Here is a 19,487-nt window from a genome sequence, read left to right as displayed (position 1 = left end):
AGTTACATTATTGGACGTTGTCAGAGCTCCGATCATATTTGGCACCCTTCGTATCTTCCGGCGTACGGAGCTCCTTATTGTCTTCTGAAGGGTCCTCGCTAGGGATTGGCAGCCTCCCAGGCGGCGGTTGCACGTTGGATTCGGTCTACAACTGCTGAAGCATACCGCGCCCTAAGCAGGGTTCCGCCCTTAGGTGTCACGGCTCACTCCACACAGCGGTGGGCGCTTCTTGGGCTCTGAGGAATTGCGCTTCGGCCGCTCAGTTGCGTAAGGCGGCTACTGGTCCTCCTTACACACGTTCACAAGAATTTAGCAGGTGCATACTTATGCACCGGCGGTCGCTACCTTGGACCGCGTGGTCTTGCAGGCGACAGTTCTTAGATGCCTGCAGGGACGCTGGCTTCCATGGGTCTGTAGCCTTTTTTCTTCCCTGTGGACTGCTTTCGGACGTCCCGCGGTTCCTGTGTCCCCCAATGAATATGGGCGAGAAAAGGAGATTTTTGTATAACTTACCAGTAAAATCTCTTTCTCGCTCTTCATTGGGGGACACAGCACCCACCCAGTATTGTTGTTTGGCCACAGTTGTGGCAGTTGCTGGTTTGAACCCCGTTGGGTCCTTCGGCATGGTTGGTGTTCCATGTTTTTCTTGGTTAGCTTGCTTCTCCTACTGCTTCTCAAAAACGGAACCTCTCTCTCCAGGCTGGAGGGGGTATAGCTGCCAGGGGAGGAGCTAATTGCTTTTACTAGTGTCAACGCCTCCTAGAGGACATAGCTATACCACGGTCTCTGTGTCCCCCAATGAAGAGCGAGAAAGAGATTTTACTGGTAAGTTATACAAAAATCTCCTTTTCCCTTCCTACGGTTCTAGTGTTCCTTCAGTCAGGATTGGATCTAGGCATGGCTCTTAGTTCCCTCAAAGGGCAGGTCTCAGCCCTGTCCATTTTTTTCCAACGTACTCTAGCCGCCCTAGGTCCGGTCAAGACTTTCTTACAAATAGTAGCTCACACCGTACCCCCATATCGGCCTCCATTACACTCTTGGGACCTAAACCGGTTCACTCCAGGCAGCGCCGTTCGAACCTCTGAGAGAAGTTTCTGTCCGTCTACTTTCCTGGAAAGTGGCCTTTTTGGTGGCCATTACTTCTATTCGACGGGTTTCAGAACTGGCGGCTCTGTCCTACAAGGAGCCCTTTTTGGTGTTTCACCAAGACAAGGTGGTTCTTCGTCCAGTACCATCTTTTTTACCAAAGGTTGTTTTTGGTTTTCAGTTGAACAAGGACATTGTTTTGCCCTCTTTTTGCCCTCAGCCTTCACATCCACGGGAGGTCTCTCTCCATCGTCTGGATGTAGTTCGGGCCTTGAAGATCTATCTGTCTGCGGTGGCTTCTTTTAGGCGCACTGACGCTCTGTTCGTTATCTCTGAAGGCCCTCGTAAAGTTTTGGCGGCTTCCAAGGTGACTATTGCTCGGTGGATTCACTCGCCCATTGCCGAGGCCTATCGTTCCAGGGACAAGGTTCCTCCACCCGGGATCATGGCTCACTCTACCAGAGCGGTCGGGGCTTCTTGGGCGCATCTCCACCACGCTTCAGCGTCTCAGTTGTGTAAGGCAGCGACTTGGTCCTCTCTACACACCTTTACTAAATTTTACTGAGTACATTCTTTGGCCTCGGTGGATGCTTCTCTCAGCCGCAGGGTTCTGCAGGCCGCAGTGCAGTGACTTCCATAGAGAGTTTGGGAGCATTTCATTTCCCTCCCCGGGGACTGCTTTAGGACGTCCCACGGTCCTGTGTCCCCCAATGATATGAGCGAGAAAACGAGATTTTTGTGAACTCACCTGTAAAATCTCTTTCTTGCTTGATTCATTGGGGGACACAGCACCCACCCACAATTTGTTGTATGGCAAGTGGGGTCTCTGTTTTGCCAGTTGGGACCTTGTGTTTGGTTCGGTCTCATGGCAGTGTGCAGTTTCTGTTGATTTTCACTTTAATCTTGTCTCTCCTACTGCTGGAGCACAAACTGAGATGCTCTCTCCAGGCTGGAGGGGGTATAGCCTGCAGGGGAGGAGCTAACAGTTTTCAGCCTAGTGTCGCCTTCTAGTGGCAGCAGCAAGCTATACCCACGGTCCTGTGTCCCCCAAGGAATCAAGCAAGAAAGAGATTTTACAGGTGAGTTCACAAAATTCTCGTTTTTTTGAGAACCAGATCAGTTTATGGAGTCACTTAGTGGGACTTACATAGAAACCACCCATAAATTACATCATTTTAGAAATTACACCCCTCAAGTTATTCAAAACTGATTTTACAAACGTTATCAACCCTTAAGGTTTCCCACAAAAATTAAAGCAAATTGAAGGGGAAATTTTAAAATTTCATTTTTTTGTTCCGATTTTCCATTTAAATCCAATTTTCCTGTAACACAGCAAGAGTTAACTGCCAAAGAAACCGCAATATTTATTACCCTGTTTCTGCAGTTTACAGAAACCCCCTATATGTGGTCGTAAACTGCTTTATGGGCACACGGCAGGGTGCAGATGGAAAGGAGCGCCATATTGTTAACCGAGGGAAGATTTTGCAAGAATGGTTTTCAGGTGCCATGTCACATTTGAAGAGACCCTGAGGTACCCCTAGAAAGAAAACCCCCAAAAATGACCACATTTTGGAAACTACACTAAATCTAGTGGTGGAGTGAATGCTTTGACCCAACAAGTGTCTCATAGAATTTAGAAACACATGGCTGTAAAAGTGAAAAATTAACTTTTATTTCCAATATAAAGTTGCTTTAACCCCAATTTTCCATTTTCACAAGGGGGTAACAGGAGAAAATGCACCCCACAATTTGTTATGCATTTATTCCTGAACATGGCAACACCATATATGTGGTCGTAAACCGCTGTTTGGGGGCACGGCAGCATTCAGAAGGGAAGGAGCAGCATCAGGATTTTCTAATGTAATTTGCTGTAATTAGTTTAGGGCCCATAACATTTGTTTTTTTTTCACCAATATAGCTGTATGTGGGCTTGTTTTCTGCGGGATAGGCTGTAGTTTGTATTGGTATTATTTTTGTTTACATATGTCTTTTTGATCACTTTTTATACCATATTTTGTGAAGGTGAAGTGGGCAAAAATTGCAATTCTGTCTGTATTTTTATGGGGTTCCTCTTATGGTAAATATTATATAATTATTTTATTCTGTGGGTTCATACGGTTGTGACCATATCAAATTTATATAGTTTTTTTTAATGTTTTACTACTTTTTCAGCATAAAATCCCTTTTGTGTTAAAAATAGAAAAAGTCCATACCATTTTTATTTTTTCACCAATATAGCTGTATGGGGGTTGTTTTTTGCAGGACAGGCTGTAGTTTTTATTGGTATCATTTTTGGGTACATATGTCTTTTTGATCACTTGTTATTTATTTTTTGTGGCAGTGAGGTGACAAAAACAGCAATTTTGTCATTGTTTTTTACATACATTTTTTATGACGTTCACCACGTGGGATTAGTAACATGATAATTTTATAGATCAGGTCGTTCCGGACGCGGCAATACCAATCATGTGTAGTTTTTATATTTTTTCATTTTTTAATGAGGTATAAATGAACGGATGAGAAAAGATAATTTTTATTTTAAAAAAATAATTTATATTAATTATTATTATTTTTTTTACCTTTTTTAATTTTTTTTTTTACACATTTTTTTTATCAAGACCCATTTGGATCTCGCTGATCCAGTGGGCCTGATGCATATACAGTGCATTGCAATAGTCATCTATTGCAATGCATTGTATAGTCAGTGCTACATTTACACTAAAGTTGATCAGACCCTCGGGGTCTGATCTGCCTTAGGTACATGGCAGCCCGGACCCCTTTGTAAGGCGTCCGGTTGCCATGGCAACCATCTGGCCGCTGCCATCGCTGGATGCCACGGCCGGCTACCGACCGCGGCATCTATGGGGTTAAACGGCCGAGATCGTTGTCGGCACTGATTTCGGCCATTGCAGCAGAGTGTTAGCTGTAAGTTACAGCTAACACTCTCTGCTGATGGCATCGGCTCAGGAACGGAGCCGCTGCCATCACACTCACTGCAGGGGGCATCATGGGGGGAAATGGCACAATCGGGGGGCAATGGCACAATATAAGGGCATGCTCAGGGCCACAGTGGGGGTCATTAGATTACTTGGGGCACTGGCGGCACACATGGGGTCATGCTTGGGGTCATGGAGTCTCTGCAGACTAACCAATCGGAGCACTTCAGTGACAAAATGCTGGTTTTAGGCTGTGATCTCCAGGATAAAGATCACAGCCTGAAACCAGCATTTTGTCACTGAAGCGCTCCGATTGGTTAGTCTGCAGAGACTAGCCAATCGGAGCGCTTGCCGGCAAAGGAGAGCGGAAACTCCGGGGTGTCACAGCCCCAGTAAGCAGTTTGGACGTCACGGTACGTCCAAATGCAGTAAGTCACTTGCAATTTGGACGTACAGTAACGTCAAATGTATGAAAGGGTTAACACTAGTAGATCAGTTTCCGGTAGCAACCAATCCTTAAAGCGGCACTGAGCTTTCAACAAACTTTGCATTAAAGGGGTTATCCCATGACTAATGGAAAAAATTTAAATCAGACATAGAACCAGCCCTGTACCTCACATGGATCCAGAGATCTCTCCATTCATTGCTCTGCTAGATTTATATTAAGCTGAAAGCTCAAGGGGAGTGTCTTTTCTGCTGCAGATAAGGGTGTGTGTCCATGATCTCCCATTAAAAACTTAGGAGGCAGTTGAAGGATGAAACTGAGCATGTGCAGCCTTCTCAGTGAGCAGGACAAAGAAATAAAAAACAAACAGCAGGTGGCGCTATACAGATACATCTCATTGAATAACTCAATGGCTATGGTAAATTTCAAAAGAATTCAAATCCAGGTGCTGGTTTGAAAACTGTAGAATATTTTTTATGGGACAACCCCTTTAATCAATAGTACGGTGTGTGTTCATGAGGAGTAACACTACATCTGGGAACTATATCACTGATATCTGTCATTTTGCTAGCAGTTTTTCTTTGTGCTTGCTGAAAATCTAGTTTGCAGTTCTACCAGACATGGCGGGTGTAGACTAGCTGCCATTCACTGCACACACAGAAAGGAGAGGAGAATATGCTTCCTTACTGTCTCACAGCCACTCAGAAGCAGCCGCTGGATAATGGAGGATACGTCATAGAAGTACTAACCTGTATTTTTCTGAATTAAGCACTTGTGCTGAGCTGTAATCTTCCTATGTATCTGCACAGTCTCTCTTTTTGCCTGTCTCCTCAGCTTCTGCTCACTTCCCCCTCCATAGACTTGCATTGACATGTGTAATATGATCCGTTCTGGATGGGAAACAAGGCATTTTTCTAATTGAAAAGCAATTAGCAGGGAAGGTGGATAAAATATATTACAAAGTTTCTTGTGGTCACCTGTACTATTGATTTAAATAGGACCGCTTAAAAAAAGTACATCTAGTATTTGATTGGTCGCATTTAGCAGTTTCTACACCTTTCCCTTGTGCTTGGTGTGATAGCATTTTTCTTCTGTATTTCTGTTGTCCTTGCCTGATAGATAGAGAGCAGCTACACTTAATAAGCACAGCTGCAGTGTACAGAATGGTGAAATGCCAGAGCAGCAGTCTTTTTATCATGGTGATACCGGAGCTTTATTTCAGATATTAGACTTTTATTATACAGTCCAGCTGAATTGCAGCCACAGATAGTATCATTGATTAAATACAGCAGTTCTAAAAAGGATCCACCAATAGGGAATTTAAATGGCATACATTACCTAAAAATGTATTTTCAGTTGTGCGTGGCTGCTTCTGGGCGTCTGCTTTCATTCGTTTTCCACTTCCAGATTACAGACTTTCAGCAGCGCAGAGCTGAGCGTCTTTCAAGTGAATTTGATGACTTAGGACAATTAGAGATAAAGAAATTCAAGTGTCCGGAGCTAGAGCAAGAATTCGAGGTTTGTATGTGGTCACAGGGAGCGGCCAGTTCTTCCACGCGTTGTGCACCAGTAACCATTTGCTTCTTTTTCAGGTGACTGTAAAATTACAAGACGGCATTGGAATTTCTCTCATCAATAAACTCCCAGAGGAGCTGGTGTTTGCAAGTTTCAGTGGCATTAATGTTCATTACATGCATCAGGCCTCCAGTCAGGTGCTGGAACTTCATATACAAAATGTTCAGGTACAAAACTCTGAGACTGTGTCCCAAAAAATCTTGACGTGTATAAAAAAAAAAAAGATGGGTATAGTCCTATATAAAAAAGTAGAAAAAAAGTATATCTGTCTTCTAATGGCATCAGTATTGTAGGAGGCACATCTGTCACTGCCGGGGAAATAAAGCATTACATGGCGACACTCTATTCTGGTTAATATAGGGTTTGCCAAGCCGGGGACCTTCCTGTGTGAGAGATTTGTGTCAGTAGAGCTACATTATTCAATTTCCTTTCAATTTGTTGAATGTGCTTTGTAGGTTTTTAATGTCCCGGGAACACCAACCATGGCCTTTTGATGTCCCTAGTGTCTTGTCTATACATGTATACATTTTCCCCTATCCTACAGCTTCCCTTATTCATCTACCTTCACCTTGTGCAACTGCAAAGACAAGGCATCCCTCCTATCACTACAGGGGAGCTACCATCCAAATAACCTCAGTTATAAGCCGGTATATTTGCTTGGCCAAGTATGCTTAAGAACCTAGAGGATTGATGGTATACAAAGACCACATGGTCCATCTAGGTTTTAATTTTTTTTTTTTTCCAAGAAAATTTTTTATTTTCAAAAGTAAGGACATATACAAAGTACAATTCAGAAGCATTGCATATTTGTTACAAAATATTTTCAGAAAACAGACATTTATGTCTATGTATACAGTAGAGACTCCAAACAAGTTGTCCTTCACTTCAATTATTTTCCTGACCTTTCAAAATAACCCCCCCCTCCCCCACTCTGAGAAAACTCAATTGCCCTCCCCCCCCCCTACCCCTATTCGAAACTAACTATCCTCCTGCCAAAACAATCGCCATACCTTTCGTCAGACATGGTTTAAAACAATGATATCATCATATTAGTAACAATGTGGGTGTTTGTAGGAAACCTGTTATTGTGCCAATCGGCCTAGCGACCCTTTCAACTGCTCCTCCAGATACCATTTTGTCAAAGTGAAGGGTCTCATGATGTGTTCAATATCTGAGTCAGAGAAGAACTGTGTCAGAAAGCCTCTCCACCTCTTTAGAAATTTGCCTCCCTTTCCTTCCTTATGTTTCATAACATCCCCTCGCTCCAGATTCAGTAGTTCTCTAAGGCATGTTAATATGTCATCCCTTGAGGGGACCGAAGGCCGGAGCCAATGTTGTAAAATGCTCCTCTTAGTTACCATACAGAGTGCATGGAAAAGGGTCGGCAGTCTCCGCTCCAGAAGGACTCCATCCTTTAGCTCCTCCCAATAATGAAAGAGAAAGGTCATAGGGTTCAACGGGACCGTCAAATTCCAACTATCCTTAGATATTTGTGCCACCTGATTCCACAGATCCTGTATGCGGGGGCACGACCAAAGACCATGAAATAGATCAGTGTGCATGACCTTACACTTAGGACAACTAGTAATCCTGTCTAACCTGTTGGGGCCTGCCGGGAGGTTAAAAGCGTAAATAGCATTATGCATTATCCTGAAATGTGTGTCCCTCCAAACTTCATTTATGACTGAATTCCTCATGGCCCACCAGCCCTTAAGAATCTTCTCCCCTGCCTCGTTGTCCTCTAATATACGAGCCCATGGGCGAAAAGCTAGACGTGGTAGTCCATCCCCCAAAATCAACCTTAATTGGGAGTACAATAGAGAAATGGATTGCGGGCCTGTACCCTTCATTACTATCTTATCAAAGTCATTCGTCACAATTTCCTTAGAGACATCCCTCAGCCTATCAGTTAAGAATTTATTAACCTGGGAGTATTGGATAGTTTGAAAAGGACTCAGGTGATAAGCATCCCTAACCTCCTGACATGATAACCATCTATTCTCATTCTTGTGTAACAACTGCTGGGCCGTCAGTATTCCTTTCTGCTTCCATTCCTTAAATAAAGCATTCCTCCTTCCCTGTTCAAATTCCGGATGTCCCCACAGAGGTAAGTATTTCGAGACTCCCTGACACAGTCGTAGACTCTTCCTAATAGTTCTCCATGCTGCCCATGTGTGGCGGAAGATAATCGAATTCCGCAGATGCATGGGTAGGGCTCTCATAGCCGTATGTAATAGGGTGCAGGGATCCCATGGTGCGCAAAGTTCCCTCTCCAAAGAATAATCAGAGTGGAAACTTGTGTGGCGTAGCCAGTCAATAATGTGTCTAAGAAGACATGCCTGGTTATATATCCTGACATCTGGCATGTTCATACCCCCTTTCAGTTTCAGGGCCATCAGCTTCCTCAGACCTATACGTGGTCTCTTTCCCTTCCAGATAAAGCGTGTCACCTCACCAGGTTTTAATTTTTATCTTAGCATAGATATATGTTTAAAGGGATTGTCCAGAATTTTACCTCTGATGGGCTATCCACAGATTGGCCGAGGTCCAGCATCCTGGCCCCCGCTGATCAGCTGTTCTGCAGTAGTGCCGGAGCTAGTTATTGCAGCGCTTCTGCCATTCACTCCATTGTGAGCAGCTCCACAGTAACCAGCTCCGTCCACTTCACAATAGATAGACCCGTGAGAGCTATTCTCAAACAGAGGGATGCTGTCACCAGCGACTTCCCTATCCAACTCTTTGCATAGACACATAGCTGTGGTCCATCTGATTAAACCACTGATTTTCTTTTGTTGATCTGAGGCTCCATTCCCGAGTTATGATACCTAATTTGCATGTTAGGAATAAGTATTTGGTGCATTGAGGGCATCACCGTTGCTCTTATTGCACTCAAACTCCACTCCTTTCTGTGGCAAGACCTTACCTGGCTGCTTTGATTGACAGAGTCAGGCAGTGCGAAAGGAGCGAGGGAACGACTGACCACAGAAAGGAGCGGAGCTTGTGTTAAGTGAGAGCAAAGGTGACGCCCTCATTGCACCAAACGCCTAATTTGCGTTTTAAGAAAAAGTACCATAACTCTGGAACGGAGCCTCAGATCTACAAAAGAAAAACAATGTGAACCACAGCTACGTGTCTGTGCAAATAGTTTGACGGGGTCGCTGATGACAGAATGCCTTATATGCGGTTGTGACTAGTTATCCCCTATTCACAGGATAGGGGATAGCTATTAGACCAGTGGGGGTCCTATCTCTGGGACCCCCACCTATCACGTGAATGGGGACCTCATACTCCATGGGGCCTTCCCCGAAAGAACAGAGAGGCAGTTGGGCATGAGCACTGCCATATAGCAGAGTACAGTGCTCAATTATTTCCGAAAATGCTGGAGCTGCAGTGCACATGCCCGATCTTTCACTTTGTTCACTTTGAGAGATCCCGAGGAGTACGGGGTCCCCATTCTCATAATTGGTGATGCTCCCAGTGTTGGGACACTCACTGATCTAATAGCTATCCCCTATCCTGTCGATAATGGATAATTTTGACAACCGAAATACCCCTTTAAGGCTATTTTTGTAGCCTTTCTCTGGACCTGCTCTGTTTTATCTACATGCAAGTTATTTCAGTAGAATTGAGACGGTAAATGCTTTCCATACACATCAGGTCCCGCTTATCTCTGGGAAATAAAACGACTGACCGATAAAAGTCCAAATCTTTGATTGCAGTCATTAGGGCACTGCCTTGTAGGGCTTAGAAAAAATGTGATTGTTGTGGTATGATCTAACTAAAATGTAATGTCTCCTGTCAGTTCATACCTGGTGATTATTAAGTCTGTAACTGTTTCTATATTCTTCTTCATCAGGTTGATAACCAGTTGATTGGTACAACTCAGCCCGCCATGCTTTTTGTAACCCCTAAGAGCATTGAGACTGAAGAGATGGAGTCAGGACCTGCAATACAGGTCAATGCAATGAACGTGCCTAGCAAGAATGCACTTACTGACCTGTACAAGGTGAGGCTGCTTGTTTTCTTCACTAATATTTATCCATAAGGCACTGATTTGTATTTTAGCATACATCAGAGGGGGAGCTGTCTTGTCCAGGGATATATTGTTTTCTAGTATCTTATTCAGGATTTTTATATACAAAGTCGTATGCTGCCAGTACTCATAGAGAAAGCCTTCGAGTCCTGCTTCCACCACCCTTTCATAGAGAAAGCCTGCGAGTCCTGCTTCCACCACCCTTTTATAGAGAAAGCCTGTGAGTCCTGCCTCCATCACCACCTCACACAAAAAAGCTTTTGAGTCCTGCTTCCACCTCCGTCTCATAGAGAGAGCCTGCAAGTCCTGCCTCCACCACCCTCTCATAGAGAAAGTCTGCGAGTCCTGCTTCCACAAACCTCTCATAGAGAGAGCCTGCAAGTCCTGCCTCCACCACCCTCTCATAGAGAAAACCTGTGAGTCCTGCTTCCACAACCCTCTTATAGAGAGAGTTTGCAAGTCCTGTCTCCACCACCCTCCCATAGAGAAAGCCTGTGAGTCCTGCTTCCACCACCCTCTTAGGATATATTGTTTTCTAGTATCTTATTCAGGATTTTTATATAGAAAGTCGTATGCTGCCAGTACTCATAGAGAAAGCCTGTGAGTCCTGCTTCTACCAACCTCTCATAGAGAGAGCCTGCAAGTCCTGCCTCCACCACCCTCTCATAGAGAGAGCCTGCGAGTCCTGCTTTCACCACCCTCTCATAGAGAAAGCCTGCGAGTTCTGCCTCCACCACCCTCTCATAGAGTCTGCGAGTCCTGCTTCCACCACCCTCTCATAGAGAAAACCTGTGAGTCCTGCTTCCACCACCCTCTCATAGAGAGAGCCTGTGAGTCCTGCTTCTACCGCCCTCTCATAGAGAAAGCTTGTGAGTCCTGCTTCTACCAACCTCTCATAGAGAGAGCCTGCAAGTCCTGCCTCCACCACCCTCTCATATAGAAAGCCTGTGAGTCCTGCTTCCACAACCCTCTCATAGAGAGAGCCTTCGAGTCCTGCCTCCACCACCCTCTCATACAGAAAGCCTGTGAGTCCTGCTTCCACCACCCTCTCATAGAGAAAGCCTGCGAGTTCTGCCTCCCCCACCCTCTCATAGAGAAAGCCTGCGAGTCCTGCTTCCACCACCCTCTCATAGAGAAAACCTGTGAGTCCTGCTTCCACCACCCTCTCATAGAGAGAGCCTGTGAGTCCTGCTTCTACCGCCCTCTCATAGAGAAAGCTTGTGAGTCCTGCTTCTACCAACCTCTCATAGAGAGAGCCTGCAAGTCCTGCCTCCACCACCCTCTCATATAGAAAGCCTGTGAGTCCTGCTTCCACAACCCTCTCATAGAGAGAGCCTTCGAGTCCTGCCTCCACCACCCTCTCATACAGAAAGCCTGTGAGTCCTGCTTCCACCACCCTCTCATAGAGAAAGCCTGCGAGTTATGCCTCCCCCACCCTCTCATAGAGAAAGCCTGCGAGTCCTGCTTCCACCACCCTCTCATAGAGAAAACCTGTGAGTCCTGCTTCCACCTCCCTCTCATAGAGAGAGCCTGCGAGTCCTGCTTTCACCTCCCTCTCATAGAGAAAACCTGAGAGTCCTGCTTCCACCACCCTCTCATACAGAGAACCTGCGAGTTCTGCCTCCACCACCCTCTCATAGAGAATGCCTGCGAGTTCTGCCTCCACCACCCTCTCATAGAGTCTGCGAGTCCTGCTTCCACCACCCTCTCATAGAGAAAACCTGTGAGTCCTGCTTCCACCACCCTCTCATAGAGAGAGCCTGCGAGTTCTGCCTCCACCACCCTCTCATAGAGAATGCCTGCGAGTTCTGCCTCCACCACCCTCTCATAGAGTCTGCGAGTCCTGCTTCCACCACCCTCTCATAGAGAAAACCTGAGAGTCCTGCTTCCACCACCCTCTCATACAGAGAACCTGCGAGTTCTGCCTCCACCACCCTCTCATAGAGAATGCCTGCGAGTTCTGCCTCCACCACCCTCTCATAGAGTCTGCGAGTCCTGCTTCCACCACCCTCTCATAGAGAAAACCTGTGAGTCCTGCTTCCACCACCCTCTCATAGAGAGAGCCTGCAAGTCCTGCTTTCACCACCCTCTCATAGAGAGAGCCTGTGAGTCCTGCTTCTACCACCCTCTCATAGAGAGAGCCTGCAAGTCCTGCTTTCACCACCCTCTCATAGAGAATGCCTGCGAGTTCTGCCTCCACCACCCTCTCATAGAGTCTGCGAGTCCTGCTTCCACCACCCTCTCATAGAGAAAACCTGTGAGTCCTGCTTCCACCACGCTCTCATAGAGAGAGCCTGCAAGTCCTGCTTTCACCACCCTCTCATAGAGAGAGCCTGTGAGTCCTGCTTCTACCACCCTCTCATAGAGAGAGCCTGTGAGTCCTGCTTCTACCGCCCTTTCATAGAGAAAACCTGTGAGTCCTGCTTCTACCAACCTCTCATAGAAAGAGTCTGTGAGTCCTGCTTTCACCACCCTCTCATAGAGAGAGCCTGCAAGTCCTGCTTCTACCGCCCACTCATAGAGAAAACCTGTGAGTCCTGCTTCCACCTCCCACTCATAGAGCCTGTGGGTCCTGCTTCCCCTGTCTGCACACAGGGATTGACAGCTCTCCCTGTATAGATTTATATTGATAGAGAGCTGTCAGACATTCTGTGAGGAAAGTGAAGTTTGCATACAGTATGTGTAAGGCAGCGGTGGAGTTATGATTTACAGTATGCCAAATTCATCCTGATATTAGAAATCCGGTATAAGACCAAAATGTGAGTCACCTATTTGTTATTCTTTTTAGTCCCTTCAAACCACCTTTTTTTTTTCTTTCTTAATAGCATCTGCTGATCACCGCTCAGAAATTTACAGTCCAGATCGAGGAAAAGTTACTTCTAAAGCTGCTAAACTATTTTGGCTTTGGAAAATTAGAAGCAGGTATGATCTAGTGTGATCCATCCTGAGTAAGGGTACTTTTACACTCGCGTTGTTGGATTCCGGCAGGCAGTTCCGTCACCTGTATGCAAACGGATACCATTTGTAGACTGATCCGGATGCGGATCCGTCTCACAAATGCATTGCAATACCGGATCCGTCTCTCCGGTTGTCATCTGGAAAAACTGATCTCGTATTTATCTTTTACTAATGCGCAAACCGGATCCGTTTTTCCAGAACACTTGGGGCCGGATCCGGCATTAATGCATTTAAATGGAAAATAATGCCGGATTCGGCATTCCGGCAAGTGTTCTGGAATTTTGGACGGAGAAAATACTGCAGCATGCTGCGGTATTTTCTCCGTCCGAAAACCATACAGTGACTGAACTGAAGACATCCTTATGCATACTGAACGGTTTGCTCTCCATCCAGAATGCATTAAGATAAAACTGATGAGTTTTTTTCCGGTATTGAGCTGCCAGGACGGAAAAGTTTAACACAAGTGTGAAAGTACCCTTAGTCACAAATACTACCTATTTGTTATTTAGTTATGGTTTGTAAATTGGAATTGCTGTTAACAAGGTTTATCCTTTGGCATTTGCACTGAGGGACGTTAGACGTAAAGCCACCAGGGGGCGCTCAAGACTTGTACAGCTGCAAAGAGCCCCCTGCAGCTAATGGAATAATAGGGTCACACAGTGTAACGGCACAAGGCAAATACAGACGGTCTTATTACTGGAGGGCTGGAGTATGAAGCGTTGAAGTTTATTTGGAATACAATATTTCCTGCCCTAGGCCAAGCACAAACACTCTACAATATTCATAACAGTTTACATGATCCTTATGTCTGGCTACACTGTACAATGTGACAGGCTGTTAAATCTCAATTTAGAACAAATTCTCCTTGTGTGTTTGCCAAAATGCCAGCCGTGTGCCCTCACCATTTATGGGACAAGGGCATCGTGTGCTCTCTCCCTGTTGAGTCATTGAATAATGAAAAGTTCTGTAACTTTCTAACACACTGCATTTCACTACCTCAGCATTCTCAAGATCTCTATTTGCTGTAGATATTGGGAAGAGGTCTTGACGACTTTAAAGGGGTTGTCTCACTTCAGTAAGTGGCATTTATCATGTAGAGAAAGTTAAAGGGGTTGTCTCATCATAGACAATGGGGGCATATCGCTAGGATATGCCCCCATTGTCTTATAGGTGTGGGACCCGCACCTATATAGAGAACGGAGCCCCGAAAGTGAAGAAGGGCGCACTGCGCATGCGCAGCCACCCTCCATTCATTTTCTATAGGGTCAGTGTAAATAGCCGAGCGCTGGCTCAGCTATTTCCGTCGAGCCCATAGAAGTGAATGGGAGCGGTGGCCGGTCAGTGCTCTCCCATTCACTTCTATGGGGAGCTGGCTTGGTGGTGGCTGGACCGGAATCCTTGTGGTGCTCCGTTCAAGATATAGGTGCGGGTCCCAGCGATATGCCCCCATTGTCTATGATGAGACAATCCCTTTAATACAAGGCACTTACTAATGTATTGTGATTGTCCATATCGCTTCCTTTGCTGACTGCATTCATTTTTCCATCACATTATACACTGCTCGTTTCCATGGTTACAGGCCATCCTGCAATCCATCAGTGGTGGTTGTGCTTGCACACTGTAGGGGAAAGCGCCAGCCTCTCTGGTGGCTGGGACCGTGGGAGTGCACATAGACTAGTGCTTTTTCCTATATTGTGCAAGCACGACCACCACTGATGGATTGCAGGGTGGTCGTAACCATGGAAACAAGCAGGGTATAATGTGATGGTAAAATAAATCCAAGCAGCAAAGGAGGCAAAATGGACAATCACAATACATTAGTAAGTGGCTTGTATTAACTTTCTGTACATGATAAATGCCACTGACTGAAGTGAGACAGCCCCTTTAAGGAATTTACATTAGTTTGAGTTTTTGTTCCATGCTGAATGGTTTTCAAAAATGAGGAGCGCAAAAATCATGCTCACGGTTTGGATCTTGGGGGTGCGGAAGCAGGTGCCGCTGTGTTTGTTCGCACACAGTCAGTGAAATCAGGGATGAACGACGTTTTTCTGCCGTACGATAGTCTCAGATAGTAAGAATTTTCTGCTGTTCATGACGCTTCTACGAAAGAAGGTAAGGCTTTGCGAGAGGAATCGGTGTGCTCCTCTGTGGCAGATGCAGATTTTCTTTCCAGATTTGCAAGCAGAAAATCCGCAGCTTATTACAGTAACAGTAAGGCTGTTCTCACGTGGTGGTTTTTGGCCGTGGATTTCTATGCAGATTTAATGAAAGATTGTGTCATGGATTATTTACACCTGGTTCTCCAGACCCCACCGAGAATGGATTTGTCCATGCAGACTCTACTGGAGACTGCTGCGGAAGACATAGCCTTATGTAATGGAGCTGAAACTGCGGATGGATTTGTCGCATACAAATTGAAAAACCGTGGCAGAACAAAAGGTTTCTGCGGTGGAATCCTCAGCAGATTTTGACACTGGCAAAATCTACCATGTGAACATATCCTAAAGAAGATGAGATTTTAACCAAGCTCATCAACTTGCGACAGGAAGAAGTCCCCACGGAAGCTGACCTATGGTGTGGATTGTAAATCTGCAGCACGTCAATTCTTTGGACAGAGTTTCTCTGTAGATTTCAGCCCTTTCAATGTAGCGATCCGTGGTGAATCCACAACTAAATCCACAACCAAATCTTTCTGTAATGCATGCAAAAACTGGCCAAAGGGAGAGAGGCGCCCATAGGGTGAATGAGTTAGAGAATGTCATCCCTCAAGGTAGTGCGTTGGCTCACCAGTGGAAGCTGAAGAAGCAGCAGCAGCGGTCAGTATAGCCGGTACTATCCTTGTTCTCCAGGGGTCCAGTCAACCGGAGGAGTAGGAAAACCCCAGAAAGGGAACCTGTGGACTGTTTGAGTCTCACTCTAAGGGTACATGCCCACCACTGCGCTGTGCTTTGTGGTCCGCAAAACAGACAAGAATCGGCCCACCGGGGAATTTTCCTGTAAGGTCTATATCCAAACCGCCCCTGTTTTTAATGATAAGAAGTTCTTGAAGATTCCTGCTTCCTTCCAGTAGCACTTGTACTAATAACCTCCAGGGACATTCACAGACATATGAGTGTGAAGGGTCCCAGCTTGCTTAGTTTTAGTTTTCTTGGCCCATTAAGATGTCAACGTTGGTAACCCAGGGACAGTCTTGAGCTGCCGCCACTTTGCCCAGGCGCTTAGAGGATTGGTGGAAAAAAAAGTCTATTCATGTCATTGTGTAAATGGCGGCTTTCAGAGGAAGTCCCCGACATCAGACACTAATGTTCCACTGAACTCTACATTTATCAAACCCGAAATCCATTGAACTCCATGAGAAAGCCAGGGTGATTCTATTGCACATGTTTTGTTCAGAGCGCGCTTTATTAGAGGCCTAGAAAATAGTGTGTTCTGATCATTACTACAGATAAACTGCGCTTTCGATGGTCATTAGTCTTGCCCTGACAGCTGAGAAGGGGAGATCTATCTATTGGGACAATCGCCTCACTGTTGCATTTACTGATCAGACAATGAGAACTGCCTTAGTGATGCAGAAGAGACTGCCGGGTAATGTAGAGACAGTTCTCATTTGTTTTTTAGTGAATTGCCATTCTCAGAGAAGCTGATTTTCCTCTGATTGCTTGTTTTAAAGGGGAATTCCTGTGCATTTTTTATGTCACATATAGGTAAGGTTCTGTAGGCTTAGACCTCAATTCAGAAGTACCTGATCTCTTATGACACTGAATGATTTTTCCTCATTCCGGATGGTACATTTTGTGCATCTTTAGACCGTCTAGTCTAAATTTATACCGCATACTAACTTAATTTTCAACAAAATTTTGGTACTCCTCATGGCTGCTACATAATGATCTGATGCTCTCAGCATTACTTAAAGCTCCATTCATTTCTATTGGAGATCTGGAGATAGCCGAGCTCCCAGGGCCCTCATTCTTGTGAACGGTAGGGGGCCCAGTGGTAGGACCCCCACCAATCTGAAAGTTATCCCCTATCCTGTGGACAGAGGATAAGTTTTACCTACCGAAATACCCTTTTAAAGTAGCACTCCCACCAAAAATGTTATTCTCTGACCAGTTAAAGGTACACGATGTAAACTGTAGTGTTGAGTGCGAATATTCGAATCGCGAACATCGCCACTTCGAGAATTCGTGAAAAATTTAGAATATAGTGCTATATATTCGTATTCGCGAATAGTGTTGAATATTCTAATTGCAAATTTATCGCGTATATATTACTTTGCCGATTTTCGCAATCAAGTAAACAATGACTGGAGATCACAAATTCTCGAATTTGCAAATCTATGGCGAATATTTGGCCATAAATTCGCGAAATATCGCAAATTCGAATATTTCCTATGCCGCTCATCACTAGTGAACTGTAGTGAAGGTAATCTTCTTACCAGTGACTTTATTTGTGAGTTGTAACCTCCCTTCCTATCCTTAGCTGCGTCATGTGACCAGCACTCAGACTTTCCAAACACAGCAACTTATGTGTGGACAGGAAGCCAGTTTCTCTGTGTATTCCTATGATAGCCTTACTTTCAGTCTCTTATGAATGAATTGAAAAGTAACTGACTTCCTGTCCTGTGTCAGCTGGAAAGTCTGAGTGCTGGTCACATGACACAGCTGAGGATCAGAAGGGAGGTTATAATTCACAAATACAGTCACCGGTAAGAATATTACATTAACTACAGATTACATCATGCATCATTACATGATTACACCCAGGACCCCTGCTGAACAGCTGTTGAAGAAGGCAGCGGCACTCGCCATCGTGCCGCAGCGTTCTCTCAGCTTTGATCGGTCACGCCCCGTAGGCACGGCTCATCCCCATAGAAGTGAAAGGGGCTGAGCTGCGATACCAAGCACAGCCGCTATACAATGTACGGCACTGAGCTTGTTCTCAAACAGCTATTTGAAGGAGTTCCCAGATGGGGAACCCCCACTGTTTAGATAGTGATGACCTTTCCAGTATTTAAGTCTCGGGGGGAAAAAAACTTTAATACACCAAAATTTAGGACCGTGTTGTTTTCTTGCAAGGCATATGACATGCCTTGCAAGAAAACAACACGGTCCTAAATTTTGGTGTATTAAAGTTTTTTTCCCCCGAGACTTAAATACCCTTTTAGCAGTCCAGTTGCCTGCTGTGAGCCCATATTCTGGCTATGCAATGCATAGAGAGGACTCCTGGGCATGTGCAGATAGTGGAGAAGTCCGCTCTGTGCATTTCGTGAGTGGTCTGCAGGTGCACAGCGGAGGAACCAGAGCAAGTATTCAGATAAGAATGACTGATCTCAGCTCAACATCAGGTACAGCATTCTGTTTTTTGCTTAACGGAACAGCTGGCCTCTGATAGAACAGTACTATCTTTGTCCGTTATGCGGACAGTAATAGGACATGTTCTATCTTTTAACGGAAATACAGAAATGGAAGGCATACAGAGTACCTTCAGTTTTTTTTTGGGGATCTTTTGAAATGAATGGTTCCGTATACGGTCCGTGTACGGAACGCAAAAAAACAGAAGGTAAATGGAAAAAAAAAAACGTTTTTGTGCAAGAGGCCTAAAGCTGGAGATTCACGTTCAGATCCTGCAGGCCATGTAGCTGAGGTAACTGTTGGTCAGACATTATGATTTCCAGCTTATTGGTCACTACTATCAAAACACTGTATATCAAGAATGTACTCAGTGCACAATTTTAAACCTATTTTGGTTTAAAAAACAAAAAAGGAAAATTTTTGTGTCTCGTTGTTGGTACTGCCCAATAAATTATCCGCTTGAGTCTTCCATTGAATCTCACCGAATACACAACGCATGCATACCTACATTCATCTGGTCATGGACGCAGGCTGTCCTCAGCTTTGACTTCAAGATCCATCCTGCTCATGAAACACCATCTGTACAAGTATATGTTTTGTTTTTATTCGTGTAAAGCCTTTGAGGCACAACATGCGTCCTGCCCAGTCCCAACACTTAAAGTATAAGATTTAGGTACAGATTTAACTTTTTTTATTGATTTTGTATTGTGCTGCAGTTTTCTTTTGTTTAGTTTTTTCTCTTGATTTTTCATTCTTTTTTTTTTTTTTTTCATATACTAATCTATTTTTTTAGGTTTTGTGCATCCAGCTTGCCACTAGAGTTAATTGTTAGAGCCAATTAATTAGCACTTGAGGTGTTGACTGACATACTGGTTTATAGGGCAATGTTCAGATACTAGACTAAGAACATGGATTTGATTGTTCGAAACACATGAGCGTCTATATCGAACCTTTTTTTTTGATGTGTGACAATAAAGGCTTGATAAAGTGCTGGAAGAAATATATATATATATATATATATATATATATTATTTTTTATTGCTGTTTGGACATTTACTTAATGCCAGTCATATATGTTCATTCACAATCACAGTATTCCATGT

At 44.7% G+C, this 19,487-nt stretch overlaps 1 protein-coding gene across 2 annotated transcripts in view; it reads left to right on the top strand.

Moving 5' to 3' along the window:
• VPS13D (vacuolar protein sorting 13 homolog D) overlaps window positions 1–19,487 on the top strand; it is a 351,123-nt gene that overhangs the window by 216,166 nt on the left and 115,470 nt on the right. For both annotated transcript variants that reach the window (XM_040429067.1, XM_040429073.1), the window contains 4 exons: window positions 5,875–5,985; window positions 6,060–6,209; window positions 9,899–10,048; window positions 12,901–12,997. In XM_040429067.1, the coding sequence (XP_040285001.1) occupies window positions 5,875–5,985; window positions 6,060–6,209; window positions 9,899–10,048; window positions 12,901–12,997 (508 nt within the window). The remainder of the gene's footprint in view (window positions 1–5,874; window positions 5,986–6,059; window positions 6,210–9,898; window positions 10,049–12,900; window positions 12,998–19,487) is intronic.

The sequence above is a fragment of the Bufo bufo genome, chromosome 1, assembly GCF_905171765.1.
Source record: "Bufo bufo chromosome 1, aBufBuf1.1, whole genome shotgun sequence".
In the NCBI taxonomy this organism is placed as follows: domain Eukaryota; kingdom Metazoa; phylum Chordata; class Amphibia; order Anura; family Bufonidae; genus Bufo; species Bufo bufo.
The sequence above is the reverse complement of the archived record's forward strand: the minus strand, read 5'-3'. Positions and strand labels throughout refer to the sequence as shown.